The 21,309-nt window shown below is 42.6% G+C and overlaps 1 protein-coding gene across 1 annotated transcript in view; it reads left to right on the top strand.

The window, feature by feature from the left end:
- Positions 1-21,309, top strand: part of LOC141104567 (uncharacterized) — a 95,965-nt gene that overhangs the window by 17,826 nt on the left and 56,830 nt on the right. The window contains exons 6-8 of the mRNA XM_073594174.1: positions 1,211-1,308; positions 2,337-2,448; positions 7,572-8,573. Coding sequence (XP_073450275.1) covers positions 1,211-1,308; positions 2,337-2,448; positions 7,572-8,573 — 1,212 coding nt within the window. The remainder of the gene's footprint in view (positions 1-1,210; positions 1,309-2,336; positions 2,449-7,571; positions 8,574-21,309) is intronic.

Here is a 21,309-nt window from a genome sequence, read left to right as displayed (position 1 = left end):
TACGGCACTGCGTCACTTTAACTGACAATTGTGCGGTCGTGCGACGTTGCACCCAAACAAAATTGACGTCCTTTTTTTCCACAAATAGAGCTTTCTTTTGGTGGTATTTGATCACCTCTGCGGTTTTTATTTTTTGCGCTATAAACAAAAAAAGAACGACAATTTTTTTAAAAAAAAAACAATATTTTTTACTTTTTGCTATAATAAATATCCCAAAAAAATGTATTTAAAAAAACTAATTTTTTCATCAGTTTAGGCCAATAAATTCTTCTACATATTTTTGGTAAAAAAATCGCAATAAGCGTATATTGATTGGTTTGCACAAAAGTCATAGAGTCCACAAGATAGGGGATAGATTTATAGCATTTTTTTTTACTAGTAATGGCGGTGATCTGCATTTTTTTTTTTTGTGGCGGACAGATTGGACACTTTTAACACATTTTTGGGACCATTGACATTTATACAGCGATCAGTGCTATAAAAAAGGACTGATTACTGTGTAAATGTCACTGGAAGGGAAGGGGTTAACACTAGGGGGCGATCAAGGGGTTAAATGTGTTCCCTGGGAGGTGGTTCTGTGAGGGGATAGGACTGACTAGAAGAGGAGCCAGATCGCTGTTCCTACTTAATAGGAACATATGATCTGTCTCTCCTCTCCTGAGAGAATGGGGATTTGTGTGTTTAACACACAAATCCCCGTTCTGGCTCTCGTGCCCACGATCGCGGGTGGCCGGCGCCAATCACGGGCATTGGGTCCCCCCGCTGTGCAGTGGGCAGGCGCGTGTGCCTGCTATGGCCCTTAAAGGAGCCGCCGTACGGTTACGGCATTTCGGGGGAACGAGCCACTTTGCCGATGTATATGTGCATGAAACGGTCGGCAAGTGGTTAGTTGAACAAATTGAAGTTAGAAGCTGATTGGCTACCATGCACAGCTGCACCAGATTTTGCACTCTCCAGTTTTAGTAGATCAGCCCCTGATTGCAGCGTTGTATTTGTGATGAGGACATGAGGATGTGTCTGACCTCTGGATAGAGACTGATGTTCTCATGCAGAGAGCAGCAAGTCCTTCTCTGCAAACCTGGTGCCTGTTCCTTGGGGTTTGGGCTGGTGCAGCAAATAAATACATTTCTGGATTTTGCACTCTATTAAAGGTTTCTACGTAATGTTTTTTTTAACCTCAAGTGAGCTTTAAAATGTGTGTTTCCTACAGATGGATCCAGTAACAGAAATCCCCCAGAGAGATGTCCCCGTCCTCTGTATTCCCGGGACTCCACACAGGAACATCAGGAGATCCCTCAGGAGGATCAGGTAGATGGGACTTAAAGTGATTCTAAACATTAAAGTAGAACTACAGGCAGAACTTTTTTCTTTTTTGATAGTGAGGGTTATAACTTTTGTCAGATTTCTTTTCCCCATCTGTGTCCCATTTGGGAGATTTCCCTTTATTTTCTGTCTTATAGCCAAACAGGAAGTGAGAAAATCTCTGCAAATTGAGGGAATTCTATGGGGACCCCCAGGTCACCAGAACTAGTGTCCCCATTGGAAGATTTCCCCTCTTTTACTTTTCTGGGGACAACCCAAAATTTGGGATTTTCTTTCATTGCTAATGGTAAACAGGACATATAGAGAGGATGAATCTCCTTACCAGGGGACACAGACAGCAATAAAAACTGAGAGCGGTTCTAATCCCTCTCCACTCTATCCAAAACTAAAAAAAAAAAAAAGATTTGCTTTTAGTTATACTCTAAATTATTTTTTTCTTTAAAATAACAAACATGTTATACTTACCTATAAACTATTGCACAGAGCAGCCCTGATCCTCCTCTTCTCGAGTCCCCCTGCAGTGGCTCCTCCTCCTCCCCCACGGAGTCCCCCTGCAGCAAGCCGCTTGCAATGAGGGCATTTGGGGGCACTTGTGCAGACTCACTCATGAGCCTACAGTCTGTGTCTATTGACACAGAGAGCGGGACCCGCCCTTCACTCATTCTTCACCAGCTGTGATTGATAAGTAGGAGCCAGTGCAGCTCTCGTGCACATCACTGGATCGAGATCAGGCTCAAGTAGGTATAAGGGGAGGCGGGGGTGGGGGGGGAGCTACACTCAGAATGCATTAAGGTAAAAAAAAAACTTCTGCCTTTAGAACCACTTTAAAGTCATGTACAATATCAGGGGAATTGGTGTACCTTAAACTGATCCTGTGCTTTGTTCAAACATACCCTATTCTATGTATATATTTATGTTCAATGAGTGTAACAGATTGCTGACCATCTATGTAGTCCGAACATTTATTAGTTTACTCCTTTATTAATAATTGACTGTCATTTTGCATTATTCAGGATGAAAATTTGATTGTTGTGAAAGTTGAAGTTAAAGAGGAAGCAGAAGAGGCATATATGAGGGATGACATGCTCTGTAAGAAGGAGGAAATCCCTCCAGAGATCAGCACAGGTGAGTAATAAACACTAAATCCATAAAGGGCCCCAGATTTGAATCAAAGCACACACAGACAGGAGGACCCAAAGATAAGACTCCAAATCACATAATTACATTAAATATCTAACATGTTTAAAAATTTAAATCACTAAGGGCTTAAAGAAATTGTAAAGGCAGAAGGTTTTTGTTTCTTAATGCATTCTATGCATTAAGATAAAAAGCCTTCTGTGTGTAGCAGCCCCCCTAATACTTACTTGAGCCCCATCTCTGTCCAGCGATGTCTACGAGTCTTCCTGGCCGTCCTAGACTCTCCCTACTGATTGGCTAAGACACAGCAGTGGCGCCATTGGCTCCCGTGGCTGTCGATCAAAGGAGAGAGAGGGGGTGGGGCCAAATGGCAGCTCCATGTCTGAATGGACACACGGGGCTGCAGCTCGGCTCGGGTGCCCCCATAGCAAGCTACTTGCTGTGGGGGCACTTGACAGGAGAGAGGGGCCAGGAGCTCAGAAGAGGGACCCGAGAAGAGGAAGATCCAGGCTGCTCATGTTTATTTTTTTTTTATTTTTTTAAATAAGACTTTACAATCACTTTAATTCTTTACCAATAAACGACCGCCCTATTGTAGCTTTACTGGTACAGGGCAGCCACTATGCGCAGAATCACGTATATATATATACATGATTTTGCTCTGCCAGGTAGCAGGCGCGCACCGCCGGCACGCCACTTCTACTGTGATTAGTCACAGCAGAAGCTGATCAGCGGGTGGTGGACAGTGGATGACCACCAGCACCCACTGATCAGTGAGGAGAGACACTGGACGGAACTCTGCGTGTAAACAAGGCAGAGCTCCGTTCTGTCAGCGGGGATGTGCTGGATTTTGTTTCCCTGCAAAGCAGAGAATAAAATCCATCACATCCCTTAGTAAAAGCACTCCAGAGTAAACACAAAAACACTAGCTAGGCACACATTTTAACCCTTTGATCGCCCTATATATTTAACCCTTTCCCAGCCAGCGTCATTAGTACAGTGACAATGCATATTTTTAGCATTGACTATTGTATTAATGTCACTAATAAAGTGTCAAAAGCATCAGTTAGTGTCAGATTGTCTGCTGCAATATCGCAGTCCCATTATAAAGCCTGGTACACACCCAGCAGGTTCAACAAAAAAAACTGACCGCTCCGGTTGGAGCCACTGTACTATCGATCCAACATTAGTGCAGCAATCCCCCCTGCTGTTTTATTGTGTTCTGACAGGGTGACGGCCCCCCTGCCAGAACACTCCAGTAAGTGCTCTGAGCCATTGTCTGAGATCGCTGATCGGGAGCCAGTTGGTTGCTGGTTTTCCAGCATGCTCGTCCGACAGAAGCTGGCCAAACGGCTGGCTTCTGTCAGACCAGCTGCCATACACATGGGCTGAATGTTGTTTTTTATTGTACTGTCCAATGTCGGCCGACGATTGGCCTGTGTGTACTAGGCTTTAAGTCGCTGATTGCCGCTATTACTAGTATAAAAAAAGAAATAAATAAAAATTCCACTATACAGTATATCCCATAGTTTGTAGACACTATATCTTTTGTGTAAACCAATCAATATACGCTTATTGGGATTTTGGTTAACAAAAATATATAGCAGAATACATATTAGCCTAAATTTATGAAGCATTTTTTTCCCTTTTTTAATTGGATATGTTTTATAGCAGTAAGTAAAAAAAGTTTGTTTATTTTTTAGCGCAAAAAAATAAAAACTGCAGAGGTGATCAAAAACCACCAAAAGAAAGCTTTATTTGTGGGAAAAAAATGACATAAATTTCATTTATATACAGCGTTGCATGACCGCGCAATTGTCAGTTAAAGTAACGCACAATGGCCTGGTCATTAAGTGGGGTAAATCTTCCGGAGGTCAAGTGGCTAAAGTGATTGTAAAGGTTTATTTATTTATTTATTTATTTTTTTATAAAACAACAAACATGTTATACTTACCTGCTCTGTGTAATGGCTCAGCCCAGATTCTCGTCTTCTGGAGTCCTCCGTTGACTCTTCATTTTCCATGAGTGCCCCATAGCAAGCTGCTTGCTTTGGGAGCACTTGTGGGCTTGATCTAGAGCCAGGCTTTGTGTGTCCATTGACACACACAGTGCGGCTCTGCCCTGCTCTCTGCTCATAGGATGTAAGGGTTACAAGGAATGTTAGTTTCTAGGTGACAAGTGACATGGGCTCATCCAGGGCTTGGAGTCTTAAGTACCAGTTTATCTGCAACCCACAAGGGATGATGGCCAGGAACCCCTACTGACTCCATGTTTTCAGACAAGAGAGTCGTCAGGTTCAAACAAGGATCAATACAGGAGGCAAGCAGGGTAGTCAGGCAGTCCAGGTCGACAACAAATAGGCAGTAGACAGGGCAAAAGCTGAGAGAGGAGTCAGACCATCCAGGCCAGCAAAAATCCATCAATAGCAGGTTTCAGTATTATAGCTCTCAGATAGCTGGTAAGAAGATATAGCATCAGTCTGTTTAAAGGCTGGTACTGAAACATTCTCCAGGCCGCTTCCAGGGCTTAAAGTTTTTTTACCTGTGTGCTGCCTCCTCTGCCCCCCCCCTTCAGCCCCCCTAGTACTCACCTGTGCCCCCTCTCGATCCAGCGATGTGCACAGGAGCCTCAGCTGTACCAGGTCTCTCTCACCTCATTGGCTGAGACACAGCTCCCACTGCAGTCAATCACAGCCAGTCAGCCAATGAGGAGAGAGCAGGGGGTGGGGCTGAGCTGCAACTCTATGTGTTTTATGGACACAGAGCGGGCTCAAGATTAAGCACACACCACTGCCCCCCCTAGCAAGTGACTTCCTATTGGGGACACTGGTCAAGGGGGAGGAGCCAGGAGTGCTAGCAGGGCTCTGTGCAAAACCATTGCACAGGGCAGGTAAATATGACATGTTTGTTTTTTTGTTTTTTAAACCAAACCTTTAATATCACTTTAACTTGTGCTGACCTACATTGGAAATCCAGGACTCAACTGTGAGAAGTGTCACACGGAAATATGGGGCTGTAGCAGGGCAGAGAGAGCTGGAACAAGGCTGGAAGAGAGTAATGCCTGGATAGAGTTGTAAGAAGTAAGTGCCCTAGAAATCCAGGACTCAACTGTAAGAAGAGTAACAAGGAAATCCTGAGCTCTAGCAGGGAGAGCTGGAAGTAGGCTGGAGATGAGCAATGCATGAACAGAGCTTTAAAGCAGTAGTAAAAGTCAAAACTTGGCCCCACGGGTTTATCCCTTACATTATGAAAGACTTACCTACATGCGGAGCCCTCCAGTGCAGCGCTGTCACGGCTCCCCCGGCGCTTCCATCTTCCTCCTGGGTTCGCAGGTTCCAACCGTTTAAATGGCCAGGGCTGCGATGACATCACTCCTGTGCATGCACGCAGGAGCCGCAGCACAGCAATCTGCATTCCACGGCATTCTGTGTACCTTGAATGCAGAGTGTCACTGTGAATGCGCTGGTGATGTCATCAGCTATTACCAATGTGAATATCTCCTAAACGGTGCAAGTTATGAGATATTCATTGTATGGACATGTAAGCCTGATTGCAAGCTTAACCTGTAGGTACAAGTTCAGATAGGGACTTTACCACCACTTTAACAGAGAGTTAGTGTTTGGGTTATAGGGAGGGTTAGTGTGAAGGTTACAGGGAGTGTTGGTGTTGAGGTTACATGGAGGGTTATGCTGGCCAAACACCATCCGAAAAATCGTCCGAAATTCGGTCATTTAGACAGTTTGTTCGTTTTTCAGCAAGTTAATGAGCACAAAATCGATAATCGTGAGGACGTTTTTGAGCCGAAGGAACGATAAATTGAAAGGTTAATGTGTTTCCCGTCCGAACTGTCTGCACTAGGTATATGTAAAAAAATTCACGAAAAATTGATTAACTTATGTCCACTGAACGATTTATCGGTCATTACATGATGGCACTATCGTTTGCTCTAACGGCCGAATGTTCGTTTTCCCTAAATAGGTTCGGCCGATTTTTTGTATAGTGTATGGCCAGCATTATGCCCCGTACACACGGTCCGATTTTCCGACGGAAAATGTGTGATAGGACCTTGTTGTCGGAAATTCCGACCGTGTGTAGGCTCCATCACACATTTTCCATCGGATTTTCTGACACACAAAGTTTGAGAGCAGGCTATAAAATTTTCCGACAACAAAATCCGTTGTCGGAATTTCCGATCGTGTGTACACAAATCCGACGCACAAAGTGCCACGCATGCTCAGAATAAATAAAGAGATGAAAGCTATTGGCTACTGCCCCGTTTATAGTCCCGACATACGTTTTTTACGTCACCGCGTTCAGAATGATCGGATTTTCCGACAACTTTGTGTGACCGTGTGTATGCAAGACAAGTTTGAGCCAACATCCGTCGGAAAAAATTCTAGGATTTTGTTGTCGGAATGTCCGATCAATGTCCGACCTTGTGTACGGGGCATTAGAGTTATGCCGCATACACACGACTGCATTTTACGGCATACTTGGTCCGGCGAACCGGAGTCCGTCGGACAATTCGATCGTGTGTGGGCTCCAGCAGACTTTTTTTCCCCAAAAGTTGGACGGACCTAGAAATGAAACATGTTTCAAATCTTTTTGACGGACTCGAGTCCGGTCGAAAAGTCCGCTCGTCTGTATGCTAGTCCGACGGACAAAAAAAACGACGCTAGGGCAGCTACTGGCTACTGGCCAACTTCCTTGTTTTAGTCTGGTCGTACGTCATCACATACGAATACGTCGAACTTTGGTTGATCGTGTGTAGGCAAGTCCGTTCATTCGGAAAGTCTGTCGTAAAGTCCGTCGAAAAGTCCGCAGGACAAAGTATGCCGTAAAGTCCGCTCGTGTGTACGCGGCATTAGGGTTACAGGGAATGTTGGTGTGAAATAGCCGAAAGATAGGGCAACACTCTCTGCATTGAAAACGTCAGCTTCCATTGCCTGGCTCTAATTGTCTATGAATGACAAAATTCTACGTGGTGATCGAGAACAAAGTCCATAAGAATTAAATCAAACCATTTTAAATTGATTTGCTACATATTATACAGATTGTTCCTATACATTACTTTAACCAGCTCTCTCCCCATCGGTTTGTAATTTCTTCCAGATGAGCGATACAGAATGTACAACACAAAGAAACAGATCATTATCTCTCCAGATGATGAGATAGAAGACAATGACTTCACATCCGATGATTCAGCAAACGCCCGGATAACCCCAACTCTCCATCCAGTCCTCCCCAATGCAGATCTGTCACCTGACCCCTCCACACATGGAGAGACTTTTCTTGATCGATCCCCTCCCATCACTCATCCTGCAGCTACTAGAGGTGGTGAGAACTTCCTGTGCTCTGTGTGTGGGAAATGTTTTCCCAGGAAAGCAAAACTCATAGCGCACCAGAGGACTCACACAGGGGAGAAGCCATATTCCTGTTCTGAGTGTGGGAAATGTTTCACTGAAAAATCCAACCTTGCTACGCACCAGAGGACTCACACGGCCGAGAAGCCGTTTTCCTGTCCGGAATGTGGAAAGTCCTTCAACCAGAGAGTGCACCTTATATCACACCAGAGGACTCACTCGGGAGAGAAGCCATTTTCTTGCTCTGAGTGCGGAGAATGTTTTTCGCGTAAATACACTCTCATCCGACACGAAAAAGTTCACACGGGGGAAAAGCCTTATTCCTGTTCGGAATGTGGGAAATGTTTTTCCTTGAGAGCCACTCTTCTTGCCCATGAAAGGACTCACACCGGAGAGAAGCCTTTTTCATGTTCAGAGTGCGGAAAATGTTACTCTTGGAAGGAGCTCCTTATCAAACACCAGCGAAGCCACACCGGGGAGAAGCCATATTCCTGTTCAGAATGTGGGAAGAGTTTTTCTGAAAAATCACTTCTTGCCAAACACGAAAGACTTCACACAGGAGAGAAGCCATTTTCCTGCCCCGAATGTGGGGAAAGTTTTACGCAGAGAGCCCATCTTATTCCACATCAAAGAACGCACACGGGCGATCGACCATATTTGTGTTCGGAATGCGGGAAACGGTTTTCAAAAAAATCTTCTCTCATCTCACATCTAAGTTCCCACAAGAGACAAGGGGCTCTGGGTTTAGGAGGTGACAGTTGAGTAAGCCTACACACAAACGTGGGCTGTATAATTTTGGATCCCATATCATCATTGACCTTTAGTGATGGCAGTTTACAGTTTTCCTGCGTGCAGAGGGAGCCAGGGTCGTATCTTGGAGCATGCTCATTGTTTTCATGGGTTTGCTGCTACTTAGCGGAAATAGACCTTTTACAGCTCCACAGAGCAATAATCAATGTGCGGTACAGGAGTGATTTTAAAGGAAGCATTAAGTGTTTTTGCAACTTTTTTTTTTTGTACTTTATATTGGGGACTGAAATCCACCATGTTTGAAAATATTTACGTATCTTTAGTTGGGGAATTTTTAGCACTTGCAGTAGGGATGCACCGATATACCGGCTGCTGAAAATTATCGGCTAAAAATTAGGGTTATCAGCGTTTTGCCGTTAGGAAAAGTGCCGATAATGGGATGCTGCATCCCATTGACTTCAGTGCAAAATCGCGTTTTATTGACTGCAATGCAAAAATTGCCCCCTGTTGACTGCAATACAAACACACCCCCTAATGACTTCAGTGCAAAATTGCGTCCTATTGACTAAAATACAGAATCACATCCCATTGACTTCAATGCAAAACGCACCCAAGGGAGTTCAATGCAAAATTGCGTCCCATTGACTATAATGTTAAATTGGGTCCCATTGACTTCAATGCAAAAACGCCCCCTAGTGACTTCAATGCAAAATCGCATCCTGTTGACTACAATGCAAAATCACATCCCACTGACCTCAAAGCAAAGCACCCCCTAGGGACTTAAGTGCAAAATTGCGTCCCATTGATTATAATGTAAAATCACATCCCATTGACTTCAATGCAAAAACGCCCCCTAGGGACTTCGAAGCAAAACTGCGTCCCATTGACTTGCATGCAAAATCTTGTCCCGTTGACTGCAATGCAAAAACACCCCCTATTGACTTTAATGCAAAATTGTGTCCCATTCATTTCAATGCAAAATCACATCCCATGGATTTCAAGCAAAATCGCCCCCTATTGACTTCAATGCAAAAGTGCCAACCACATTAACCACTTCAGCCCCGGAAGGATTTACACACTTCCTGACCGAGCCAATTTTTGCAATACGTCACTGCGTCGCTTTAACTGACAATTGCGCAGTCATGCGACGTTGTACACAAATAACTTTTAATGTCCTTCTTTTTCCCCAAAATCACATCCCATTGACTTCAATGCAAAATGCATCCTAGGGTCTTCAGTGCAAAATTGCGTCCCATTTACTATAATGTTAAATTGGGTCCCATTGACTTCAGTGCAAAAACACCCCCTAGTGACTCAATGCAAAATCGCGTCCCATTGACTACAATGCAAAAGCACATTCCATTGATCTCAATGCAAAGCACCCCCTAGGGACTTCAATGCAAAATTGCATCCCATTGATTTTAATGTAAAATTGCGTCCCATTGACTTCAATGCAAAAATGCCCCCTAGTGACTTCAATGCAAAATTGCATCCCATTGACTTCAAGGCAAAATTGCATTCCATTGGCTGTAATGCCAAATGCCCCCTAGGGACTTCGAAGCAAAACCGTGTCCCATTGACTTGCATGCAAAATCTTGTCCCGTTGACTGCAATGCAAAAACACCTCCTATTGACTTCAATGCAAAATTGTGTCCCATTCATTTCAATGCAAAATCACGTCCCATGGATTTCAAGCAAAATCTCCCCCTATTGACTTCAATGCAAAAGCGCCAACCACATTAACCACTTCAGCCCCGGAAGGATTTACACACTTCCTGACCAGGCCATTTTTTGCGATACGGCACTGCGTCGCTTTAACTGACAATTGTGCAGTCATGTGATGTTGTACACAAATAACATTTTATGTCCTTTTTTTCCCACAAATAGAGCTTTCTTTTAGTGGTATTTGATCATCTCTGCGGTTTTAATTTTTTGCGCTATAAACAAAAAAAGAGCGACAATTTTGAAAATAAAAACTTTTTTTTTACTTTTTGCTTTAATAAATATCCCAAATTTAAAAAAAAAAAAATCAGTTTAGGCCAATACATATTCTTCTACATAATTTTGGTTAAAAAAATCGCAATAAACGTATATTGATTGGTTTGCGCAAAAGTTATAGCATCTACAAAATAGGGGATATATTTATGGCATTTTTATTATGATTTTTTTTTACTAGTAATGGCGGTGATCAGCGATTTTTAGAGGGACTGCAACATTTCGGTGGACATATCGGACACTTTTTTGGGACCATTGACATTTATACAGCGATCAGTGTTATAAAAATGCACTGATTACTGTATAAAAGTCACTGGCAGGGAAGGGGTTAACACTAGGGGGCAATCAGGGGGTTAAATGTGTTCCCTGGGAGGTGTTTTTAACTGTGGGGGGGATGGGACTGACTGGAGGAGGAGAGAGATCTTTGTTCCTAATCACCAGAAAACAGCAGATCTCTCTCTCTCTCTCTCTCTCTCCTCCCCTGTCAGATCTGTCTGTTCACATTGACAGATCCACGTTCTGGCTCTCTGTGGAGCGATCGCGGGTGGCCGGCGGACATCGCAATCAGCTCCCACAGCTCTTGAAGCGGCCGACGTGCAGCTACGGCTTTTCACAGCGGTGCCGACGTATAACCATGGTGGCTGGTCAGCAACAGGTTAATTAAATTTTTAAAAAAACACTCTTTTTCTGTTTTTGGCCAAATGCTTCTTAAATGTTCGGTTTCAGTATCGGCACCGTAATTTTCATTTCAGTGCATCACTAATTTGAAGCCATCAGGTGGTGAGTACAAGTCAATAGAGCCATCTGATGTCTAGGCTGACTTGTATGTACTGAATAGCAAAATAAAAAGATTTTCAATAAAGGAGCATACAATGATACTCTAACCTCCAAGAATTGATTAAATGAATGCACTGGACGCCTTTGCTGCCATTGTGCTTTTGCTGGGCGTCACGTGCGTCCCTGTGCTAAAGGTGCTTTCCTGTACACCTTGCTGCAAAGTCTAGTTATAGGTTGGAGTGTTTGCCACTTTTTTTGTATATTTGATTAAATGATCCCTACATCAGGCTGCAATATATTCAAACCATCCTCTGTTGTTAAGAATGAAGAAATACTGGTAGCTGGTTGAGTCAACGACTGAAACTTCTTTGCCAGTTTTATGTCACATGACCTGAGGAAGGAACCACACCCCGAAACGCGTTGTCAGGACAACCAGCTATATCCATTCCCCTGTGAGTGCCCAACCTGTTTCTAGTCATTGCGGCAGTTTTCTTTGGTATCCCACGACGTCACTTCCTGTGACTCGGGAGCGGCCGGAACCCAGTGTCAGAAACCATGAAATCAGACCGAGACAGAAGTACAGTTAAATCACACTTGTTTAATAATAAAAGTAAAAAGAACAAACGTAGTCAAAACATAGCCAAAGTTCAGTAACCGGAACAGATAGTCAGCCAAGCCAGAAGTCAGGGATCAATGTAGTGGAACAGCAAGCAGGATCTGGAGCCAGAAGGGATGTCAGCAAAGCAAGTCTTGAACAGGATCGCAGGTGATTTTTGTGTGATGTTGACCAAGGCGAAGGCTGAACAGCTTAAGTAGGCAGGACTGACGAGCAGGATATTATCAACAGGTGAGTCACTGTGGAGAGATATGAGCTGGAAATTAGCTGACAGCTGAGCGGCCAGCTCAGAGAAGGAAGGGCCGAGCCCAGCCCTGACACCCAGATCTCTATATAGGCATTTCTCCTCCTGGAGACACAATTCCGAGTGCCCCCTTTACACCATCTGGACGGGGAGCTCGGCCACTTGAAAGCTTCAGGTTGTGGTGTTTTTACACTTGCCACCAGTGGATCCGTAGGACACGGGAGCGATGCAAGCTGATACTTTATATACAGTGTATGTTATTGTGCAAACCTACTGACTGTGCTTCATACGCGGCCTCTCAGTGGGTGGGCTTTAATTTAGAGAGGCCACTTATATGCATCTCAAATGTAAACATTTCTTTGCTGAGATCAAGCACCCTGTGAGCTCCCAGCATGGTTACCGGTGGGTACCAGAAATCTCCCGATGCCTACTTGCAATCAGCAGCTTTGCGATCATGTCAGTCACAGTGGTCACATGATCAGAATACCCGCCTCCCGGCATTTAGGACCTCATAAAGGGCCGGGAGGGGGGCGGCAGGGGTTAATAAAGTGACTTAGAGAGGAGTGGGGAATACCGCGCCAATCAGAAACATAAAATAGCAGCCAACACTCCAATACGACCAAATTGTGCAAATTACATAAACATAAATAGTGTAGCGCTAAATATAAACGACTGTGCAAAAAATTTGTGTACGAAGAAAAAGAAAAAAAGAAATAATTTTTCCACAGTGAAGTGAAAGATAATCCTATCTTATCTCCAGGTTACATATTTATGAAAAATATCAAAATGTGTGGTGTACCAACATATAAGAAAACGTTCATATATTAATGAAGATAAAAAAATTTTTTTTAAAATGAAAAAACACAAAAATAACGTGATAAACTTAAAGTGTCCACCTTCTAAAGAAATATAAATTCAATCTTAGGGGATATGAAAATGTCCCAAATTTCAGAGATGTGGCCGCAAAGTAGATCTGAAAATATTCTATTCCCAATGATCTATCATGCAAACAAGGCGGATTCCATGCAATGCAAATATTCCATAAATGTGTCCTCCATAATGATATGATCAACACAAAAGATAAGGTACTCTTACCAACTTTGGTGGACTCACGGGCCGTTGGCGGTGAGTCAAAAAGGCTTACACTGTCTCAGAATGAAGGACAGTATGGAAGCAGGTTATGTGCTGGTGAACTTCCTCCTCCAAATGGAATGCCCGGATCCTGTCCAGATGGTCTGCACGATCTCAGTTTAAGTCAGGAGTGGTAACCATGTATAAAGAAAGAAAAAAGGAGCCTCCACATGGTGTAAATCCAACAATTCAATTGGCATTTATTCGATCAATCACGACCATTAACAGTCCATAGAAAATATATAATAAAAATATAGAATCGATTCCAGTATTAAAAGACAAGCGTGGTACGGGTGGCTGGATACAGCAAGGAGACCCGACGCGTTTCGTCTGAAGAGACTTCTGCTGGGGTGTATGCCATCCTGCCACCACCACGCTTTTATACACATAATGAATTAGTAAAACATAAACAGCTGATTACAGCATCGCGCGCTCTAACTTCCTGGATACCTAGCGTGCGTTCCAATTCCAGTCATGTGTTTTACATATTAGCCAATAGAAAGGCGCATCCGCCTCTACCACTCAAGCCTCGGTCTGGATATCCTATCCGGGTACGCTCTCAGTCAACGGAAGTGTGAACTTATGTATCAGCCCATAATAAATCGTCATCGCGTATGACGCACACGTGACCGGCGTCACATGATAACGTCTGACGTATCATTGGATAAACCCAATTACGTCAATCCGGAAGTAGGGACACATTGCTAAGGCTGTTGGAGCGCGCTTGCGTTCCAAGTGGATCATCGAGAACGGAAGTAGTTTAGAAAGATAATGAATACTGCATGTTGAACCATAAGCAATATTAATAAAACTTTTAGGCCAAAAAGTCAATTACTGTATTAAAACAGTTAGAATTTATAATCGGATCAGGAAGTTAGTATGCACAGCGAGAAAACATTTTCTTTAAAAATATAAAACCTGAACCTAGTATATCTATGTTCCTAGACATAAATAAAAGATAGGAATAGATATCTAAACCCATAACCTATCATAAGGCATATCAAATCACAATAGTATTAACTAGATAATGAAGCGTGTCAGAGCACATTCAATGAAAGTATAAAACTCAAAAAAATTAATCAAAAATAGAATAAAGCAAGAAAAAGTAATGAATAAAATATACCAGGACCTAAATAGTTCTGACCAAAGTAAAAATTGTACATAGCCTGATGAAAACCACGCACTCTGTATTTACTCACAATAAAACTTGAGGTGGTTATCTATCCAAAGAAGGGGGAGGGGGAGGGGAGGGGAGACTTAGGACATTTTTAATCTAAGGCTGAAAAGGACCAATATAAGATGAGGAAGGGGGAGGGACATTTATCACGATTGATTAATAAATGAGTTAATGTCCCACTCCACATTAAGCCCATGTGGGGTAAAACATCTTAATTGGTGTATCCAGAAAGTTTCAAGCCTTGATACTCCTCTTACACATGACTCACCCCTCCAATGAGGGGTGAACTTGTCAATTATTTGGAACCTAGTACCAGTAGGGTCTCGATTATGGCATGATAGATAGTGATTGGGCACACTATGATTGGTGCGTCCTTTTTTGATGGATTTAATATGTTCATTGACCCTTATGGCAAACGTACGAATAGTCCGCCCTATGTACTGCTTCCCGCAAGGACATGTGATAAGGTATACTATGTACCTAGTCGAACATGTAACGAAATGTTTAACGGAATATTCCCTCCCGGTAACGGTTGATCTAAACGTCTCAATCTTACGGGATGTATATGTGTTATGTTTACACACCCTACAACGTCGGCAAGGAAAAAAGCCCTTCATATTCTGAAAGAATGAGGGGACGGAAGGGGGGTCAGTTATATTGGGAGCAATCTGCCCTCTCAAGGACCTAGCCCCTCTATAAATCACCCCTGCCTGTTCCGGCAGGACTGGTCCCAACACAGTGTCATTTTTTAGGACTTTCCAATGCCTATGAAAAATGTCCTTGACCTGTTTATGCTGGATCGAAAAGTTAGTAAGAAAAGACCACTTATGTTTGTTTTCTGAATTACGTTTAGGTTGTTCTGAAATAAGTATATTCCTGTCCACTAGGGAAACATTATGAATCACTTCATCAATCTCGGATGCATTATAACCCTTGTCAGTAAATCTAGATTTTAAGATATTCGCTTGATCAAAATAGTCAGTGAGTTGCGAACAGTTGCGTCTTATTCGCAACAACTGACTGCGGGGAATGGATCTCAGCCACGCTGCATGGTGGCAGCTGTCGATCGGAATGTATCCATTCCGATCGGTGGCCTTGAAGAAGGTCTTCGTGGTAAGGTGACCATCAACAACTGCAATCTCAAGGTCCAGAAAATGAATAGTCGACCGACTAGCTTCGTAGGTCAATTCTATCCCAATCTGGTTATTATTCAAAGTACCCATAAATTCATCCAGAGATTCCATATTTCCTCTCCATAGGAGGAGGATGTCGTCAATATACCTGGCCCACAAAACCAATTGTGGTGGCACCCAGTTTAAATTCTAACCCTGTTCCTTTGGGCTCACAACAACCATTTAATAGGATTGAACCCAATACACAGGAAGCACATTACCCGTCTAACAGACCCCATACACCCTTACCTCAACGGAGGAATTCATCCTCCCTTAATGGGGGAAGGGGTAGAAATAACAGAGGTAGGGCTAGAGGAAATAAAAACCAGAGACCGTACTATGACCATCAGAGACAGGATTCATCCCCTTGGAGAAGAAATAATGACTACTATGAACATTATTCAGATTACCAATATCCCCAGAGAACTCCGGTTCGTACGCAAAATAGGTTCTCTCCACTTAGAGAAAGAAGATTTAACGATGATCATGGTTCTAGATACCCCTATTCGGATGGAGATGAGGGGTATCATACCAGATCACCATTCAATTATAACCAGAATTTACCAGGCCCTTCTACACGGGGGGATTTTTACAAAGAAGGAGAAAGTTACCCCAGAAATCCAAATCCCGGCGCGGCACCAGAGGGGGGTGGCGTGCCAGTAAAAAGAAAACGTGTATAAGGGATAGTGGTATTTTTAACTTAAGTAATGTTGAACTATCCAAAGCTGAGAAATCGGTTTTGGAAAAAGGCTTAAAATTTGTACCCCCAAAAAAATTAAATAAATTTTCAACTTTCATAGATGTGCACAAATACATCAGGAAGTTGAACATCCAGAGATATATTATGTCTAATCCCATTAGACCTCAAACCACCGAAATAACATCACACGCCGTACATTCAGGGCTTGCTAACCCATCACTGTTTAACCCTCCTGGGCCGGTGGCACCATCGATTAAAGTCTTCAGAGATCTAGTTCTTAAAGACCTAGATAAGCTACCAGATAGGAGAATATACAATGACCCTAATTTAAAAACCGGACTCAAATCCCTTTGTGAGCGGAAAAATCTTGTCATCCGTCCCGCTGATAAGGGGGGCGGTATTGTCATTCTTGACAAAGCAGATTACCATACGGAGATGACTAAAATTCTCGGTGATACTGAGACATATTTAAAATTAACTAAAAATCCTACATCTGAGTTTAAGAAACGTTTGGTTGATCTGGTAGATACTGGTTCCCATCTTGGAATTCTTGATAAGAAGGAGAGACATTTTTTAGTTCCAGTTGCTCCGCGTATTCCCATAATTTATTATTTACCGAAGATTCATAAGAATGTCACACACCCTCCAGGCCGCCCAATTATCAGCGGCATCAACTCCATAACGTCCCGTATCGGAAAATATATTGATTTTTTTCTCCAACCGTTGGTGAAATCTATGCCATCTTACTTAAAGGACACTAAAGACACCATTGCCAAACTTGAATGTGTCACCTGTAGCGATGACCTCATTCTCGCTACAGCTGATGTTAAAGCGCTGTATACTTGTATACCCCACGATTTGGGATTTAAAGCAGTTAACTCTTTTCTTTCCAGAAATGGTACGATCCCAGGTACTCAGAAGAGGTTCATAATGGATCTATTGTGTTTTGCCACTAAACACAACTACTTCTGGTACAATGGAGAGTTTTATCTTCAGAAAAAAGGGGTGGCTATGGGGGCGAAGTTCGCCCCTAGCCTGGCCAATATATTTATGGCCAAATGGGAGGAGGATGTCGTCTACACCTTGGACCCACCACAATTGGTTTTGTGGGCCAGGTATATTGACGACATCCTCCTCCTATGGAGAGGAAATATGGAATCTCTGGATGAATTTATGGGTACTTTGAATAATAACCAGATTGGGATAGAATTGACCTACGAAGCTAGTCGGTCGACTATTCATTTTCTGGACCTTGAGATTGCAGTTGTTGATGGTCACCTTACCACGAAGACCTTCTTCAAGGCCACCGATCGGAATGGATACATTCCGATCGACAGCTGCCACCATGCAGCGTGGCTGAGATCCATTCCCCGCAGTCAGTTGTTGCGAATAAGACGCAACTGTTCGCAACTCACTGACTATTTTGATCAAGCGAATATCTTAAAATCTAGATTTACTGACAAGGGTTATAATGCATCCGAGATTGATGAAGTGATTCATAATGTTTCCCTAGTGGACAGGAATATACTTATTTCAGAACAACCTAAACGTAATTCAGAAAACAAACATAAGTGGTCTTTTCTTACTAACTTTTCGATCCAGCATAAACAGGTCAAGGACATTTTTCATAGGCATTGGAAAGTCCTAAAAAATGACACTGTGTTGGGACCAGTCCTGCCGGAACAGGCAGGGGTGATTTATAGAGGGGCTAGGTCCTTGAGAGGGCAGATTGCTCCCAATATAACTGACCCCCCTTCCGTCCCCTCATTCTTTCAGAATATGAAGGGCTTTTTTCCTTGCCGACGTTGTAGGGTGTGTAAACATAACACATATACATCCCGTAAGATTGAGACGTTTAGATCAACCGTTACCGGGAGGGAATATTCCGTTAAACATTTCGTTACATGTTCGACTAGGTACATAGTATACCTTATCACATGTCCTTGCGGGAAGCAGTACATAGGGCGGACTATTCGTACGTTTGCCATAAGGGTCAATGAACATATTAAATCCATCAAAAAAGGACGCACCAATCATAGTGTGCCCAATCACTATCTATCATGCCATAATCGAGACCCTACTGGTACTAGGTTCCAAATAATTGACAAGTTCACCCCTCATTGGAGGGGTGAGTCATGTGTAAGAGGAGTATCAAGGCTTGAAACTTTCTGGATACACCAATTAAGATGTTTTACCCCACATGGGCTTAATGTGGAGTGGGACATTAACTCATTTATTAATCAATCGTGATAAATGTCCCTCCCCCTTCCTCATCTTATATTGGTCCTTTTCAGCCTTAGATTAAAAATGTCCTAAGTCTCCCCTCCCCTCCCCCTCCCCCTTCTTTGGATAGATAACCACCTCAAGTTTTATTGTGAGTAAATACAGAGTGCGTGGTTTTCATCAGGCTATGTACAATTTTTACTTTGGTCAGAACTATTTAGGTCCTGGTATATTTTATTCATTACTTTTTCTTGCTTTATTCTATTTTTGATTAATTTTTTTGAGTTTTATACTTTCATTGAATGTGCTCTGACACGCTTCATTATCTAGTTAATACTATTGTGATTTGATATGCCTTATGATAGGTTATGGGTTTAGATATCTATTCCTATCTTTTATTTATGTCTAGGAACATAGATATACTAGGTTCAGGTTTTATATTTTTAAAGAAAATGTTTTCTCGCTATGCATACTAACTTCCTGATCCGATTATAAATTCTAACTGTTTTAATACAGTAATTGACTTTTTGGCCTAAAAGTTTTATTAATATTGCTTATGGTTCAACATGCAGTATTCATTATCTTTCTAAACTACTTCCGTTCTCGATGATCCACTTGGAACGCAAGCGCGCTCCAACAGCCTTAGCAATGTGTCCCTACTTCCGGATTGACGTAATTGGGTTTATCCAATGATACGTCAGACGTTATCATGTGACGCCGGTCACGTGTGCGTCATACGCGATGACGATTTATTATGGGCTGATACATAAGTTCACACTTCCGTTGACTGAATGCGTACCCGGATAGGATATCCAGACCGAGGCTTGAGTGGTAGAGGCGGATGCACCTTTCTATTGGCTAATATGTAAAACACATGACTGGAATTGGAACGCACGCTAGGTATCCAGGAAGTTAGAGCGCGCGATGCTGTAATCAGCTGTTTATGTTTTACTAATTCATTATGTGTATAAAAGCGTGGTGGTGGCAGGATGGCATACACCCCAGCAGAAGTCTCTTCAGACGAAACGCGTCGGGTCTCCTTGCTGTATCCAGCCACCCATACCACGCTTGTCTTTTAATACTGGAATCGATTCTATATTTTTATTATATATTTTCTATGGACTGTTAATGGTCGTGATTGATCGAATAAATGCCAATTGAATTGTTGGATTTACACCATGTGGAGGCTCCTTTTTTCTTTCTTTATACATGGTTACCACTCCTGACTTAAACTGAGATCGTGCAGACCATCTGGACAGGATCCGGGCATTCCATTTGGAGGAGGAAGTTCACCAGCACATAACCTGCTTCCATACTGTCCTTCATTCTGAGACAGTGTAAGCCTTTTTGACTCACCGCCAACGGCCCGTGAGTCCACCAAAGTTGGTAAGAGTACCTTATCTTTTGTGTTGATCATATCATTATGGAGGACACATTTATGGAATATTTGCATTGCATGGAATCCGCCTTGTTAGCATGATAGATCATTGGGAATAGAATATTTTCAGATCTACTTTGCGGCCACATCTCTGAAATTTGGGACATTTTCATATCCCCTAAGATTGAATTTATATTTCTTTAGAAGGTGGACACTTTAAGTTTATCACGTTATTTTTGTGTTTTTTCATTTTAAAAAAAAATTTTTTATCTTCATTAATATATGAACGTTTTCTTATATGTTGGTACACCACACATTTTGATATTTTTCATAAATATGTAACCTGGAGATAAGATAGGATTATCTTTCACTTCACTGTGGAAAAATTATTTCTTTTTTTCTTTTTCTTCGTACACGAATTTTTTGCACAGTCGTTTATATTTAGCGCTACACTATTTATGTTTATGTAATAAAGTGACTTAATTACCAGTACAGCGGAACCTTGGATTGCGAGTAGCGCGGTAAACAAGCGTTTCCCAATACGAGCACTGTATTTTTAAAAATCGTAACTTGGTTTACGAGTGTTGTCTCGCAAAACCAGCATGTTTCAGGCCAAAGCGTCTGCAGTACCGCGTTTGGCCTGAGGTGGGGGGGGGGCGCCGGCGTCAATCGCAGCCAATCGGCGCCATTTGGAAATGCACGGAAAGGCCTGGGGACAGCTCGGCAAACCTCGGGAACGGAGTCTTTCTGAGGTCAGCCAAGGTGTCCTTGGGCCTTTCCGGGGCTCTCCGGCGCCCCCCCCCCCACCTCTGGTCTCATGCGGTATTGCATGCCATTGAAGTCAATGCGGAACAAATTATTTTCGTTTCCATTGACTTCAATGGGGAAACTCGATTTGATATACAAGTACTTTGGATTACGAGCATTCTGCTGGAACGGATTATACTCGTAATCTGAGGTTCCACTGTATTTCTTAATCATTAACAACAGAGGATGATTTGAACATATTGTAGCCTGATGTAGGGATCATGAGATCAATTCCTGGAGGTTAGAGTATCCTTGTGCGATCCTTTTAGCAATATTTTAGTATTGTTCAGAACATTGCCAACCGCCTGTGCGCCAGATTTTCTTTGAGATTATATTTTGAATAGCAAAATATCAAGACGTACAGCCAAAAAAGTTAGAAGGGTAGCATGTCTCTATAGGAAACCATCTGTATTTTCACTCTGCAGGAGCAACAATTAAGTGCGTACCGTAGCTAGTGCTGGACTTTCTTATTAAAAAGTCAACATGTTATGTAGGCAGATACACTATATTGTCAAAA

Source organism: Aquarana catesbeiana, linkage group LG08 (genome assembly GCF_042186555.1).
Source record: "Aquarana catesbeiana isolate 2022-GZ linkage group LG08, ASM4218655v1, whole genome shotgun sequence".
Lineage (NCBI taxonomy): Eukaryota > Metazoa > Chordata > Amphibia > Anura > Ranidae > Aquarana > Aquarana catesbeiana.
This window is presented reverse-complemented; position numbering and strand designations above follow the sequence as displayed.